The 16823-nt window shown below is 42.0% G+C and overlaps 1 protein-coding gene across 1 annotated transcript in view; it reads right to left on the reverse strand.

Annotated features, from left to right (window-relative positions):
* Positions 1-1585: 1585 nt before the first annotated feature.
* C1H14orf39 (chromosome 1 C14orf39 homolog) overlaps positions 1586-16823 on the reverse strand; it is a 70341-nt gene continuing 55103 nt past the window's right edge. Inside the window, exons 5-6 of the mRNA XM_069745632.1 lie at positions 2433-2620; positions 1586-2322 (exon numbers count right to left, since the gene is read on the reverse strand). Of these exons, the coding sequence (XP_069601733.1) occupies positions 2225-2322; positions 2433-2620 (286 nt within the window). The 3' untranslated portion in view covers positions 1586-2224. The remainder of the gene's footprint in view (positions 2323-2432; positions 2621-16823) is intronic.

Consider the following 16823-nt stretch of genomic DNA (forward strand, 5'->3'; position numbering starts at 1 on the left):
AATCAGAAAACCTATACTACATTTCTAATTGGAGGTATTTGCTAATATCATTAATATTACACCTAGTACATATTGGGATAGGATCTTGGAGATGGGAATACCCCTTTAAGGCCCACATACAGAAAGATAGATATCACCAGCTTTGGTAGGTGGTCTAATGTGTATGGATGCACAGGCCGACTGATTGTTGAGGAAAATGTTGATCAGTCATGTCCGATTTTGGACGGCTCATCACATTGTTCTCCCTGAGTTAGCCGCTGGCCGACATGACAGCGGACAGCTTTCTCATAGAGAACATCGGCGGAGCGGACAAGTATTGCTGTGTATGGGAGAGTTGGCCAAGATGGTTGTGAGCTGAATGATTGGCCAAAGAATTGACAACAGCCATCAAATGTTCATGGCCATCTGAAGGGGCCTTGTGGCTGAAATGTGCTGTCGTATAGGTTCCTTGCATTGGGCAGAGTGACACAGCACAAAGTTTCAAGTAAAGATATGTACTTTTCTTTTTATATTTAAATTTACCTCATTAATATATTTTATCTTCTCTTCAAGTTGATCGATTTTCTGCATCATTTCGGATGTTGTATGTGAAGTTTGAGAAATAAGATGGATGGTTTCATTGGTGTTTTTTCTTAGGGTTGCACTTACAAGGTAAGTAAAAGAATAACTTGTATTTTGTCATTACATAAATCAAACTGTGCGGCGATTACTAGGGAACTCAACCTTCTCATTTCCTTCTATGCAATACAATACACATCGATTTTATAAACTTAACCCATTAACTATCTATATCTTTGTCACAGGTCTATAAGGAATGTAAGAAGCTCAGGAGTTCAGTCTGCTTTACACATGGAAGATGCCGACTGTGTTAAATCTATGCCTTTAACTGCAGCTCTGATTGCCACAGTTTAACCAATAAAATCTTGCTGTCAATCTCTGACAGCAGCATCGAAATAACGTCACCGGCTCCCCACATAGTGGAGAACCACTGGGATAACATGGCAGCTGGGAGCCTTCTGAAGGCTCCTATTACTACCATCTTGGTCCTACTGTGAAGCCCAGCCACAGGCTGAGCTTCATGGGAGAACGACGATATTATTCTATACTACAATACCCTTGTATGACATATTTGGTATTGTCAAGAAAACGTCCAATCAACATATTAAGTTATTGAACCATACGTTAAAACAGCAACAAGAAAGAAAAATTGAAACTCCAGAATAGCTGCTATTCAGTCACTGCTCCCCCCAAACAATATAGTAATTTTTTTTTTTACCAAAATATCATATGTACCCTTAAAATGAATAAAAAAGCCAGCTCCGCAAGCAAAAACATAAGCCATCAAACAGCTCCATGAACAAGAAGATAAAAAGTTACGGGTCTTGGAAAACAGTGTGACGTTTTGTGTTTTTTTTTTTACAGTGTTGCTGAAATTACTACAATCAATGGTATTAGAAAGAAACCACTGTATAATTTTATGCTACAGAGAAAACAAACCAATATAGGGCAGTAGTGGCAAAAACTAATTTGTTGGCCAAGTTAAGGGATTCAGAAATTACTCCAGTACCCTCGTTCAATATAATAAGTTTTTTTTAATGGAAACTCATTAACCTAAACCCATCTAGTCACCCCCTGCTCTAACAATCCTTTGTATAATATATATTGCTTATTTCTTTCACACATGTGAAGCTCAGAATCCCCCAGCTCCTGCAGCTTTATTTGGCTGTGCCTAGTTCTACATCTTAGCCCCTTTTTGGGGATCGGATCCATGTGATCATATACTGATGGCCTTTTCTAAGGAAAGACCATGAAGTTAAATTCCAGGATAACTTTTAAATTCTGTCTCTCACTTAAAAGCGTTGTCTGGGCACATAATATAGGTGGCCTATCCTTTGGATAAGTCCACAATATCAGATTGGTGGGTGTCTGTTCAATGTGGAGCATCTGCTCCTGAGAACTACAGATCAGCTCGTATTCTCATAAATAGGGAGCCACTGCCGAGTGCTGCAGATTATCTCCTGCTTTCTTAAATTAGAGCTGATGTGTAGTTCTCGACAGCGGCTGCTACACGTTGAACAGAGCTGTAGTCTTCAGTGTTTCTTCCAGCAGCTTATAACAGTTGATCAGTGTGGGTGCCATTTGTCCGACTCCCACAGATCTGATATTGATGAATTATCCAAATCATAGGCTATGAATATAATATGCCTGGACAACCCCTTTAAACTTATATGCCTCTTGTCAGTTCAGTCACTAAGTATTTGAAGCAGCAAAATGGATACAGCCTCAAACTCCAGTCAATATAGGATCCAAATGAAGCAGGCTCTAACAAAAGAAAAAAGGAAAAAATCAAATGTCATTAGAATTCATAAAAGTCAAAATATAATTTTGTAAATTAAATGCGGTGAAAAAAAAAAAAAGATTAAATCACGTACCCAAAATATCTTGAAGGATCCTGGCCTTCTTTTCTCGCTGCTCATCGTATTTTTGGATGACGTTCAGCACATTATCGAGCTCTTCTTTCATTGCATGGTATTCCTTTGCAAATGTGAATTCCCTATATTTATCTTCATGTTGCTTTAATGTATCTTTACATTTGTTCACAGATTCTTGATAGTTTTTGCTTGGGAAAAAAAATGCGAAATTTTATCGCACTTGGAATTTTTTTTTCCAATACATTGTCTAGTAAAGTGCAACTAATCTCTCAAAAAATAAACCCATTAATACCTAAGTTGACAGAAAACAAAATGATGGATCTTGGAAGAAAGGGGGGGGGGGGGGGGGTGTGAGGAAAAAACAAATGAGTTAAAATAACAGTTGCTGGGCAGATTTTTTACGTTAAATAAAAAAAAAACACAGGTAGAAATGCCAACAAAATATGACCATGGGGTATGTGCACGTGACGTTGTTTTCAGGAGGATGCTGCCCAGAATCCGCCTGAAAAAGTGCAGCAAAACCGCAGCAATGAAAGGACGTAAAGCTGTGAAGCAATTAAAAGAAGTAACATCTTCATTCTTTGGGTGGTTTTGTATAGAAGTTGACCACTCTCTATAATACAAGATGTAGGACGAAGATGCTCCAAAGACGACCGCGAAACTCCCGCTGTAGCTGCTTCAGCAGCTTTGTGAAAGAAAGAATAGCAAAATGTTGTATTAAAGATGTGTTATTATTATTATTATCTATTTATATAGCACGATTAATTTCATGGTGCTGTACATGAGAAGGGGCTACATACAGGGTTATAGATATCATTTACAGTAAACAGGTTTACAGTGACAGACTGGTACAGAGGGGTGTTCACATAAGCCTTACAGTGCTATACTTCTTGGGGAAGATAGTTTAGTGTTAAAGGGAATGGGTCAGAAGGTTTTTACCCTGATTACAATGATGGGCACTTGCTGGGCTGCTTGCTGTCATTTTGATACAATCACTGTTTTCTCTGCTGCAGATCTAGCAGAGCTCTAATGCTGAGCCCTGTATCCCGCACCCCCTCCCCCCCACACACCCCTGATGGGCAGCTTCCTGTATAGATGTATACAGCAAATCCGTGGTGGGAGCTTGGCAAGACCATGAGGTATGAGACAACTAGTCCTGTAGTGATAATCTCCTGCTGATAAAACACTGAATTTATTGATTTAGCAACACACATCCCAGTAAGTGACACATCGTTGGAATCAAGTACTCTGCCCTACCATCATGCTGCTCTCAGATTACATAGTGAAATTCTGCTGACCAATTCCCTTTAAGGTGTCTGGTGGAGCATGCCATTATTTGGGATTTATATGGAATTCAACATACAGGGTCTATGGCTACCATAATAACATGTACATGAATCCATAATGCACCAAAAACATGAAAATTATTAATAGTAAAAAAATATTTATACTTCTTAACCCTGGCTCCCGAGTTCAGGTACAGTGCGCCTGACAGACACAAGTGAAAAAAACGCCTATAATATCTAATCATCTAAATTTCTGGGCTCTAAAAGTAATCAGTGACCTTCATAGTGATGTATTAAAGGAGAGTACAAAAAATCAGATGCAAAAAAACCCATTTAATAACTATAAATGTAATAAAACAAAAAGTACCTAAGTTTCACAACTATCGCCAAACCCCTCTTATTTGTTTGAAAACCCTACTTATTTCTATGAAATATCCACAAAATTTGTGTTATTCATTCATAAAGCAAGCAAAATAAACAATAGTGATGGAAAAAAACAATAGTGCAATAGTGCAAAAGTCATGATGAACACATCAGACTATATGAAAGAAGCAAACAGACAACTTATGGACACACACTACTACAAAAAATTGGAGTTGGATCCTACACAGGACTATTACAAGGAACTAAACAAGTTGGTATCTTGTCTGCTTGACGAATCCATAAGAGCTGAAGACCTGATACCAGAGAGTCCAAGAATAGGGTCATTCTACATGCTTCCCAAAATCCACAAATCTGGAAATCAAGGGAGGCCAATTATCTCATGTGTGAGCACCCTTACTGAGCAGGTATCTGGATAGGTAGAGGGTATTCTTAAACCCCTAGTAAAGGATACAACCAGCTACATTCAGAGAACAACTGACCTATTGAATAAACTATCAGCAATAGGTCCTCTACCAGAAGGAACCATCCAGGCCACCATGGATGTGGAATCTTTGTACTCCAATATCCCACACCAGGATGGATTAAATGCCTGCAAATTCTTCTTGGAAAACACATGAAATGATGCTGATTCTTTGGTGAAACTCACAAAATTTCATCCTAACCCACAAATACTTTGAATTTGACAACAAGATTTATCTACAGGAGACTGGTACAGCTATGGGAAGTAAAATGGCTCCACAGTATGCAAATCTTTTCATGGCCAAGCTTAAAAGTGAATTTTTGTCCTCATGTCCCATCAGGCCTCTGGCCTACTACCACTACATTGATGATATTTTAATTATCTAGACGGAGTCTGAGCCACAGCTAAAGACGTTCCAAGAACAGTTTAATCAATTTCATCCCACCATCAACTTAACACTCAACTACTCCAGCACTGAGATTAACTTTTTGGACACCATCATTAAGCTAACGAACAATGAAATCAGAAGCCAATCGGCTGTCCAACATACTTAAATGGCACAGTTTCCATCCAAAACACATAAACGCTATTGTCTACAGCCAACCCATCAGATACAATCGTATATGTTCCAACCCCATGGATAGACACAAACACCTTGGTCGCCTCAAAAAGAGTTTTTTGAATCAGGGCTACCATCCAAGAACAATTGAAAACAAAATTACAAGAGCCACCAGAATATCAAGGAATCACCTGCTACATTACAAAGCTAAGGAAGAAAATAATCGGGTGCCTCTAGTAGTCACTTACAATCCAAGTCTGGAGGTGCTAAGGGGAGCTACACGGAAATTACAACCTTTACTACAAAAAGATGCTCGATTACAATCCGTTTTTCCAGACCCCCCACTACTGTGTTTTAGGCAGCCCCCAAATTTAATAAGCATCATTGTCAGAAGCTCCCTGTCCTCTCAAACACCTGCAGGAACCCTTCCGTGCAACCAGAAAAAAACATAAAACTTGTCCATTTATAATGACCACGGACAAGATAAAGATCCCCAACTCACATCAGGACTACAAGATCCAAGGTACTTTCAGCTGCATCACATCTAATGTGGTATATTTAATTATTTGTACTAAATGTCTAACTGGGGGTCTGTATGTGGGGAGACAGGGCAAAAACTTAGAACAAGGATGAATTCTCATCGCCACACAATAAGAGAAAAAAGAATGGACCTACCGGTAGCAAAACATTTTTGTATTCCCGGTCATAGCATCATGGACATGAAATTATTTGTTTTAAAAGGTAATTTAAAATCTCAGAAAGACAGAAGAATCTGTGAGTATAAACTCATGAGGACCTTTAACACACTCAGTACAGGAATGAATGTTTTGCATGGATTTATGTCTTTTCATATGCAGCACGGTGGCGCAGTGGTTAGCACAGCAGCCTTGCAGCGCTGGAGTCCTGGGTTCTAATCCCACCCAGAACAACATCTGCAAAGAGTTTGTATGTTCTCTCCGTGTTTGCATGGGTTTCCTCCGGGCACTCCGGTTTCCTCCCACATTCTAAAGACATACTGATAGGGAATTTAGATTGTGAGCCCCATCGGGGACGGCGATGATAATGTGTGCAAAACTGTAAAGCGCTGCGGAATATGTTAGCGCTATATAAAAATAAAGATTATTATTATTATTATTAATTAAGGAATTTGTTCTTCAGACCTTCTGGGGTCATCATAACATAGAACCAGACCCATTCAGAGGACCATAAAACATTAAGACTTTCTTATCTATGAACTGTTCCAATATCTATGTCTATCCCTCTCACATAATGATAATTCTGCTTCACATCACTTGTCTTATCTATTGCCTTCTTTCTAGCTGTGTTGTGTATAAGTATGTGATTCTTCAGAATTTGAATTAGTCTTTGCCTGATGAAGGGACCTGCATAGTCTCAAAAGATTGCAATTTGATACCATCTTTTCAGTTAGCCATTAAAATTTATCAACCACTGAGGACTCTCACGCCTAAATATTTTTCTATCTACTGGCTAACACAGTATAAAGATATACATCTTTCTTGTGTGGAAAAAACCCAGAAAGTACAAACCGTCAAAAGTGAGAACCTTCAGGCTCAATGAGCCTGAGAGGCAATGGAGGTCGCAGGTGCGTTTTGCAAGGACAGTGGTAAAACTGAAATGGGGGTGTTTCAAGCAGCATCTAAAGATAGGAAGGTACTGTGATGGGATGGGATTCCCTGCTGCTGTGAAGAGGAGTGGGAAACAAAAATGTGTGAACTGTGCCTGTCAGGCCTATTGTGCCTGAGCCTAAAGCAGGGTTGAAATACTACATCACTCCAAAACAATAGTGTATTCATTGAATGACCTTATACTAACATTTCAATCCAAACTTTAGAAAAGTTTTGAAAAATTGTAACCAAGTCAGTTTTTTACTTATTTGAACAAATGACAGCAAGCCTAGTACACAATCGTTGCGCACTGCGCAGTTATTATTTTTAGGATCAATCGCTGTTTTGCCAAAGTTGATTGCCAATGTTGAGTTCAATAATGTTGTAGCCCACTCAAAGAAAAAAAATACATTTTCAATAATAAATCCAGCCTCTCTTGGGATTCAATTTCCCTTTCACTTGAAAAGGTATGTACCATACTGAAGAGTTTCCTAAGTGGTTTTCATCAATTCCTCTACCACAATCAACCTCCTGAGACTCGTCCGGCCCAAACCAAAAAAGCTAGTTTTAAATTGCTTGGTATTATACATAATATAGAGTGCAACGGTGGATATCTGAAATTGATGAAAAACATTTGTTTAATAGTTTGAAATATGTACTGTATTTTACAACAATAATTTCAGAAGTTATCCAGCAAGATATATAGATATATATATATATATATATATATATATATACAGTGATGAGCAAAATGGTAACATGGATTTGAACTTTTGACTTTCAGGCTTCATATCTCACATCCACTTCAGCTTTGAATGTGAAACTACAATCATTTTATAGACAATCAATTTCCCTAATAGCACAGTAGGTTGATTCCCAAGTGAAAGGTCACTGGTTCAAATCGAGGAGCAGCCATGAAGAAGATTTCCCAAGAAAAGAGAAACATCATCATCCAGCTCATCGATAGCAGTCTCGACCAAGAAAATGACTAAACTGCATCATGTGAGTGCCATGACAGATGGAAGAATACGAAATGAAGTCCATCCATTCAAAATCCAAGAGTTGAACGTACAGGCAAAATATCGGCGTCAACAAGTTGGCTCATCCCAAGGTCTATCAGTTCTCGCACGACAAACACAGCAGTGGAGGTGGCTCGTATGATTCGTAATAGTGAGATCACAGACATTCATGCTAGCACAATGTGATGCGTATTACACATGTCTGGAATGGTGGCCCGAAAAAGGTGAAGAAACCTCGCCTTCAATATCTTCATATGTAACATTGGCTCGAGTATGAAAAGTGGACAGCTGAAGATTGGAAACGAGTGATTTGGCGCAATGAGAAGAAAGTCACTAGACTAGACTCTGATGGATGCAAACAGATCTGGAAGAAACAAGGGAAAAAGTGACTGATGGATTAAGAAATTGAAGGAACTGTCATGTTTGGTAAAGGAAACCTGATGATATGAGGTTGTTTCACAGCCAAAGGCTTTGGATACTTGACCAGGATTGACAGTGGTCTCAATGCTGTGCTATATGTGAGTATCCTACAAGACAAATTACTTCAAATCGACAACAACAGGTATGAAAACGATGACATAGTGTACCAGCAGGACAATGACCCAAAACATATTTTAAGATTAGCGGAGAAATGGTTTAATGAAAATGGAGTAGCTGTGTTGGACTGGCCATCATAGTCACCAGACCTCAACCCAATTAAATCAGAGTTATGTCACACAAAATAGTTAATAAATAGCATTTCCCATATATCTATTTTACATCAGCACAATTTTGGAAAATGTTTTTCTATTAGGAAGGTATAAGAGTTAAAAGTTGACCAGCGATTTCACATTTTTCCAACAAAATTTACGAACAATTTCTTTGGGGGACCACATCACATTTGAAGTGACTTTGAGGGGTCTAAAAGACAGAAAATACCCAAAAGTGACATCATTCTAAGCACTGCACCCCTCAAGGTGTTTCAAAGTGTTCAAAATCACATTCAAGAGGTTTATTAACACTTTAGATGCTTAATTGGAATTAATGGAACGTGGAAGGAAAAAATTAACGTTTAACTTTTTTTCACTAAGAACCATTTTTTTTTACATATTCACAAGGGTAACAGGAAAAAATGGACCCCAAAAGTTGTTGTGCAATTACTCCTGAGCATGCCAATGCCCCATATGTGGGGGAAAACTACTGTTTGGGAGCACGGCAGGGCTCAGAAGGGAAGAAGCGTCATTTGACATTTTGAATGCAAAATTTGCTTGAATAATTAGCGGACGCCATGTTGCGCTTGGAGAGACCCTGATGTGTCTAAACAGTGGTACCCCCACAAATGACCTAGTGGTAACTAGACCTCCCAAGGAATGTATCTAGGTGTGTGGTAAGCACCTTGAACCCCCAAGTGCTTCACAGAAGTTTACAATGTAGAGCCGTAAAAAGAAAAACAATGTTTTCCACAAAAATTATCTTTTAGCACCAAATATTTTTTTTCACAAGGGTAACAGGAGAAATTGGACCCCAAAAGTTGTTGCACAATTTCTCCTGAGTACACTAATACCCCATATGTAGGGGAAAACCACTGTTTGGGGCGCACGGCAGGAAAGGAGTGACATTTTGGAATGCAGACTTTGATGGAATAGCCTGCGGGCGTCATGTCACGTTTGGAGATGTGCCTAAACAAGGGAAACAGTGGAAACCCCTCACAAGTGACCACATTTTGGAAATTAGGTCCCCCAAGGTATTTATCGAAATGTGTGGTGAAAACCTTAAAACCCTAGGTGCTTCACAGAAAATTATAATGTTTAGTTGCAAAAGTACAAAAATTACATTTTTCCACAAAAATTATAATTTAGACACAAATTCTCCTGAGTATGCTGATCCCCCATCTGTGGAGGAAAACCACTGTTTGAGAGCATGGCAGGGCTCGGAAGGGAAGGAGTGACATTTTGGAATGCAGACATTAGAGAGAGAGCACCTGATGTGCCTAAACAGTGGAAACCCCAACTAGAAATCCCCACCCTGTATTGGAAGTGATTGAGTATTTTCCTGGTATGTGAATATTGTGGTGGCATACATGAGTTATGTAGTGGATGGTTATAGGCAAAATGGGGCCTTGGGCAAAAATGTTTTAAGTAAGGATCCATATGCTCACATATTGCCACATCACACAGAAACATTTTGGTTGTATTTTTATGCACTGAGTTTATGCCATTAAATGAGTGTGATTGACAATATTGAAGTCGTTTGATGCTTGTGTCCCGGCCTCTTTACACCGGCTGAGGAACAATGATTTGGCAGAACGATTACATATCTGCAGTTTTCACCAGGCGATGTGCTGCCGAGAACAAGGATCTCTGTTCCGGCACAAGCAATCCAATCACTTGATGAATAGGCAGTATTTTGCTTGTTTAGTATAATACAGCCCATAGTCCTTCACATAGCTTAATGCACCCCATAGTCCTCCACATAGCATTATGCAGCCCACAGTCCTCGATAGAGTATAATGTACACCACAGTCCTCCATATTGTATAATGCACACCTCATAGTCTTCCATATAATATAATGTGCCCCTTAGTCCTCCATATAATATAATGTGCCCCATAGTCCTCCATAAAGTATAATACACTCCCCATAGTCCTCTATATAGTATAATTCACTCCCCACAGTCCTCAATCTAGTATAATACACTCCCTATAGAGTCCTCCATATAGTATAATACACTCCTCATAGTCCTCCATAAAGTATAATGCACCCCCATAGTGGCTTTTTATGCGGCCAGCGGGAAGATCCCTGGAGTCCTTAACCCCTTACCGGCATCGGACGTACTATACCGTCCGATGCCGGCTCCCCTGCTTTGATGCAGGGCTCCGCGGTGAGCCCGCACCAAAGCCGGGACATGTCAGCTGTTTTGAACAGCTGACATGTGCCCGTAATAGGCGCGGGCAGAATCGCGATCTGCCCGCACCTATTAACTAGTTAATGCCGCTGTCAAACGCAGACAGCGGCATTTAACTACCGCTTCCGGCTGGGCGGCCGGAAATGACGTCATCGCCGACCCCCGTCACATGATCGGGGGTCGGCGATACTTGTGAATGGTAACCATAGAGGTCCTTGAGACCTCTATGGTTACTGATTGCCCGTCGCTGTGAGCGCCACCCTGTGGTCGGCGCTCACAGCACACGTGCAATTCTGCTACATAGCAGCGATCAGCAGATCGCTGCTATGTAGCAGAGCCGATCGTGCTATGCCTGCTTCTAGCCTCTCATGGAGGCTATTGAAGCATGGCAAAAGTTAAAAAAAAAAGTTTAAAAAAATGTGAAAAAAATAAAAAAAACATAAAAGTTTAAATCACCCCCCTTTCGCCCCAATCAAAATAAATCAATAAAAAAAATATCAAATCTACGCATATTTGGTATCGCCGCGCTCAGAATAGCCCGATCTATCAATTAAAAAAAAGTATTAACCTGATCGCTAAACAGCGAAACGCCAGAATTACGTTTTTTTGGTCGCCGCGACATTGCATTAAAATGCAATAACGGGCGATCAAAAGAACGTATCTGCACCGAAATGCTATCATTAAAAACGTCATCTCGGCACGCAAAAAATAAGCCCTCAACCGACCCCAGATCATGAAAAATGGAGACGCTACGAGTATCGGAAAATGGCGCAATTTTTTATTTTTTTTTTATAGCAAAGTTTGAAATTTTTTTTCACCACTTAGATAAAAAATAACCTAGTCATGTTTGGTGTCTATGAACTCGTAATGACCTGGAGAATCATAATGGCAGGTCAGTTTTAGCATTTAGTGAACCTAGCAAAAAAGCCAAACAAAAAACAAGTGTGGAACTGCACTTTTTTTGCAATTTCACCGCACTTGGAATTTTTTTCCCGTTTTCTAGTACACGACATGCTAAAACCAATGATGTCGTTCAAAAGTACAACTCGTCCCGCAAAAAATAAGCCCTGACATGGCCAAATTGACAGAAAAATAAAAAAGTTATGGCTCTGGGAAGGAGGGGAGCGAAAAACGAACACGGAAAAACGAAAAATCCCCCGGTCATGAAGGGGTTAATGTCTGGGCGGCAGCCACATCCTGCCAGCTCTTTAACTCCAAGTGCATGGCCCCGGTATGCTCTCCCATCCTCCTGTCCCGGAAGAGCAGCTGCTGCCAGCCAGAGAGTCGAGAGCAATTTCAGTGCTGGCAGCTCTCTGTCTGCAGGTGATCTGTGTCCCTCAACTATGTGCCCCCTGTGATCTCTTTGCCTCCCAGCTATGTGCCCCATGTCATCTATGTGCCCCTCCTGTGATCCCGGGGCCCCTCAGCTATGTGCTCCCTGTGATCTGTGCCCCCTGCTATGTGTCCCAATATGATCTCTTTGCTCCCCCAACTATATGCCCCCTCTGATCTCTGTGCCTCCCAGCTATGTGCCCCATGTCATCTCTGTGCCCCTCCTGTGACCCCGGGGTCCCTCAGCTATGTGCTCCTGTGATCTGTGGCCCCCCGCTATGTGCCCCAATATGATCTCTTTGCTCCCCCAACTATATGCCCCCTGTGATCTCTGTGCCTCCCAGCTATGTGGCCCATGTCATCTCTGTGCCCCTCCCGTGACCCCGGGGCCCCTCAGCTATGTGCCCCCTGTGATCTGTGCCCCCGCTATGTGCCCCAATATGATCTCTTTGCTCCAACTATACACCCCCTATGGTCTCTCTGCTTCCCAGCTATGTACCCCCTGTGATCTCTGTTCCCCCTGTGCTTTGTGCCCTCCAGCTATATCCCACCCTTTGATCTCTGTGCCCCCAGCTATATGCCCCCTGTGATCTCTGTGCCCCTCAGCTATGTACCCTGTATGATTTATGTGCCCTGCAGCTATATGCTCCCCTGTGATCTCTGTGCCTCTCAGCTATGTGTCCCCATGTAATCTCTGTGCCCATCCTGTGATCCCCGTGCCCCTCAGCTATGTGCCCCAATATGATCTCTTTGCTCCCCCAACTATAACCCCTTCTGATCTCTGTGCCTCCCAGCTATGTGCCCCCATGTCATCTCTGTGATCCCTGTGCCCCAGCTATGTGCCCCCGCCCCCCTGTGATTTCTGTGCACCCCAGTGATCTCTGTTTCCCCTGTGATCTCTCTGCCCCCTGCAGCTATATGCCCCTGTGATTTCTGTGCCCTCCAGCTATATGCCCCTGTGATCTCTGTGCCCCCCACTATGTGCCCCCTGTGATCTCTGTTCCCCATGAGATCTCTTTGCCCCTCCAGCTATATGCCCCCTGTGATCTCTGTGTCCCCAGCTATGTACCCCCTGTGATCTCTGTTCCATCTATGATTTCTGTGCCCTCCGCCTATTGCCCCCTGTAATCTGTGCCCCCCGGCGATGTGCATCCCTATGATCTCTGTGGCTTCCAGCTTTGTACCCCCTGTGATATATGCCCCCCGTGATCCCTGTGCCCCCTGAAATGTACCCCCCTGCAATATTTGTGCTCCCATGTGATCTGTGCCCCATGTCACCTCTGTCCCCTCCAGCTATGTGCCCCCAGCTACTGTATGTGCGCCTCTGTGATCTCTGTGCCCCCAGCTAGGTGCCCTCCTTTGATCTTTGTGCCCCCCTGTCATTTCTGTGCTCTCCAGCTATATCCCCCTATGATCTCTGTGCCCCCAGCTATGTGCAACCGGTGATCTCGGTGGCACCCAGCTTTGTGCCCCCGTTATCCCTTTGCCCCCTGCTATACACCCCCTGTGATATTTGTGCTCCCATGTGATCTGTGCCCCATGTCACCTCTGTCCCCTCCAGCTATGTGCCCCCAGCTACTGTATGTGTGCCTCTGTGATCTCTGTGCCCCCCAGCTAGGTGCCCTCCTTTGATCTTTGTGCCCCCCTGTCATTTCTGTGCTCTCCAGCTATATCCCCCTATGATCTCTGTGCCCCCAGCTATGTGCAACCGGTGATCTCGGTGGCACCCAGCTTTGTGCCCCCGTTATCCCTTTGCCCCCTGCTATACACCCCCTGTGCTATTTGTGCTCCCATGTGATTTGCGCCCCGTTATCTCTGACCCCTCCAGCTATGTGCCACTCCGTGATCTCTGTGCCCCCAGCTATGAGCCCTCCTTTGATCTTTGTGCCCCCCTGTGATTTCTGTACCCCCCTGTCAACTTTGTGCCACCCCTGGAAAAGCAGCTGTGAGAAGCAACCTGATTAGCATCACCTAACATCACAACTACACCAAATAGAAGCAGCTCCAGCTGTCACATTAAGGCCGGCTTCACACTTGCGAGTTTTACGGACGTAAGAGCGCAGAAACTACGTCCGTAAAACTCGCAAAAAATACGGCACAATTATTCTCTATGCCTCTGCTCCTATCTGCCGTATTTTACTGATCAGTATTATACGGCTTTCTACGGCCGTACAAAATCGCAGCATGCTGCGTTTGTCACCGTATTGCGCAAGAAATACGCCAATGAAAGTCTATGGAAGCGTGAAAAATACAGATTACACACGGACAAGCAGTGTGACTTGCGAGAAATACGCAGCGCTGTTAGAGATAAAAGCCGGCAATTCAGTGCGGTGTACAGTAAAATCACACTGACAGCTTACAGTAGAATAGGTAGAATAAATGTGTACACATAGAATAGGTATATATATATATATATATATATATATGTCAGTGAGACACATATATGTATATATATTAATATTTATTCCAGCGCTATACAGCTTGAAAGCCAGTAATTCAATTACCGGCTTTTTCCTTCTCCTTCCTAAAACCCGACATGATTTGAGACATGGTTTACATACAGTAAACCATGTCTTCTCTCCATTTTTTTTGCAGATTCCACACTACTAATGTCAGTAGAGTGTATCTGCAAAGTTTGGCCGTTCTAGCTCTTAAAATAAAGGGTTAAATGGCGGAAAAAATTGGCGTGGGCTCCCGCGCAATTTTCTCCGCCAGAGTAGTAAAGCCAGTGACTGAGGGCAGATATTAATAGCCTGGAGAGGGTCCATGGTTATTGGCCCCCCCCTGGCTAAAAACATCTGCCCCCAGCCACCCCAGAAAAGGCACATCTGGAAGATGCGCCTATTCTGGCACTTGGCCACTCTCTTCCCATTCCCGTGTAGCGGTGGGATATGGGGTAATGAAGGGTTAATGCCACCTTGCTATTGTAAGGTGACATTAAGCCTAATTAATAATGGAGAGGCGTCAATTATGACACCTATCCATTATTAATCCAATTGTCGTAAAGGGTTAAATAAAACACAAACACATTATTTAAAATTATTTTAATGAAATAAAAACAATGGTTGTTTGAGTATTTTATTCTACGCCCAATCCAGTCACTGAAGACCCTCGTTCTGTGAAAGAAATAACATAATAAACCAACAATATACTTACCCTCCGCAGATCTGTAACGTCTAACGATGTAAATCCTTCTGAAGGGGTTAAAACATTTTGCAGCAAGGAGCTTTGCTAATGCAATGCTACTCCTCGCTGCAAAACCCCGGGGAATGAGTCTAAATATAGATCAATGAGCTATATTTAGCTTCATTTGCGGTGAGGTGCCCTCTGCTGGATGTTCATAGATCGTGGGAAATTACCTAGAAAGCTCCCAGGCTTTCTAGGAAAGTTCCCACGATCTATGAACAGCCAGCAGAGGGCGCCTCACCGCAAATGAAGCTAAATATAGCTCATTGATCTATATTTAGACTCATTCCCCGGGGTTTTGCAGCGAGGAGTAGCATTGCATTAGCAAAGCTCCTTGCTGCAAAATGTTTTAACCCCTTCAGAAGGATTTACATCGTTGGACGTTACAGATCTGCGGAGGGTAAGTATATTGTTGGTTTATTATGTTATTTCTTTCACAGAACGAGGGTCTTCAGTGACTGGATTGGGCGTAGAATAAAATACTCAAACAACCATTGTTTTTATTTCATTAAAATAATTTTAAATAATGTGTTTGTGTTTTATTTAACCCTTTACGACAATTGGATTAATAATGGATAGGTGTCATAATTGAGGCCTCTCCATTATTAATTAGGCTTAATGTCACCTTACAATAGCAAGGTGGCATTAACCCTTCATTACCCCATATCCCACCGCTACACGGGAATGGGAAGAGAGTGGCCAAGTGCCAGAATAGGCGCATCTTCCAGATGTGCCTTTTCTGGGGTGGCTGGGGGCAGATGTTTTTAGCCAGGAGGGGGGCCAATAACCATGGACCCTCTCCAGGCTATTAATATCTGCCCTCAGTCACTGGCTTTACTACTCTGGCGGAGAAAATTGCGCGGGAGCCCACGCCAATTTTTTCCGCCATTTAACCCTTTATTTTAAGAGCTAGAACGGCCAAATTTTGCAGATACACTCTACTGACATTAGTAGTGTGGAATCTGCAAAAAAAATGGAGAGAAGACATGGTTTACTGTATGTAAACCATGTCTCAAATCATGTCGGGTTTTAGGAAGGAGAAGGAAAAAGCCGGTAATTGAATTACCGGCTTTCAAGCTGTATAGCGCTGGAAAAAATATTAATATATATACATATATGTGTCTACTGACATATATATATATATATATATATATATATATACAGTATATATATATTTTTTTTTTTCTTTTTGGGACACATGGATCACTTCTATAGCGGTATGTTGGTTTTGCAAGCCTGCGAGAAAACCACGCAGTACGGATGCCATACGGATTACATACGGAGGATGCCATGCGCAAAAAACGCTGACACACCCTGCCTACGGAGGAGCTACGGACCACTATTTTCGGGACATTTCAGCGTATTACGGCGGTAATATACGGACCGTATTTTCATACGCTGAGTGTGAAGCCGGCCTAAGAGTGAGCTACCGTAATTGTTTGACTAAATATATTATATAAACAGAGAAAGAGGAAAGCGTAGCATGCAAAAAAAGGAATCACCACCGAGAATATATATCAAAAAGGTATGAATTTTTATTAAACCACACAAAAAACACTACACAGAATGGTTAAAAGCACTTAAAATTTGCACAAAACATAGCAAAGAAACAATGAAAAAACAGACCTGTAATAAGGTCAAACCACAGTGCCACCCAT

This window comes from Ranitomeya imitator, chromosome 1, assembly GCF_032444005.1.
Source record: "Ranitomeya imitator isolate aRanImi1 chromosome 1, aRanImi1.pri, whole genome shotgun sequence".
NCBI lineage: Eukaryota > Metazoa > Chordata > Amphibia > Anura > Dendrobatidae > Ranitomeya > Ranitomeya imitator.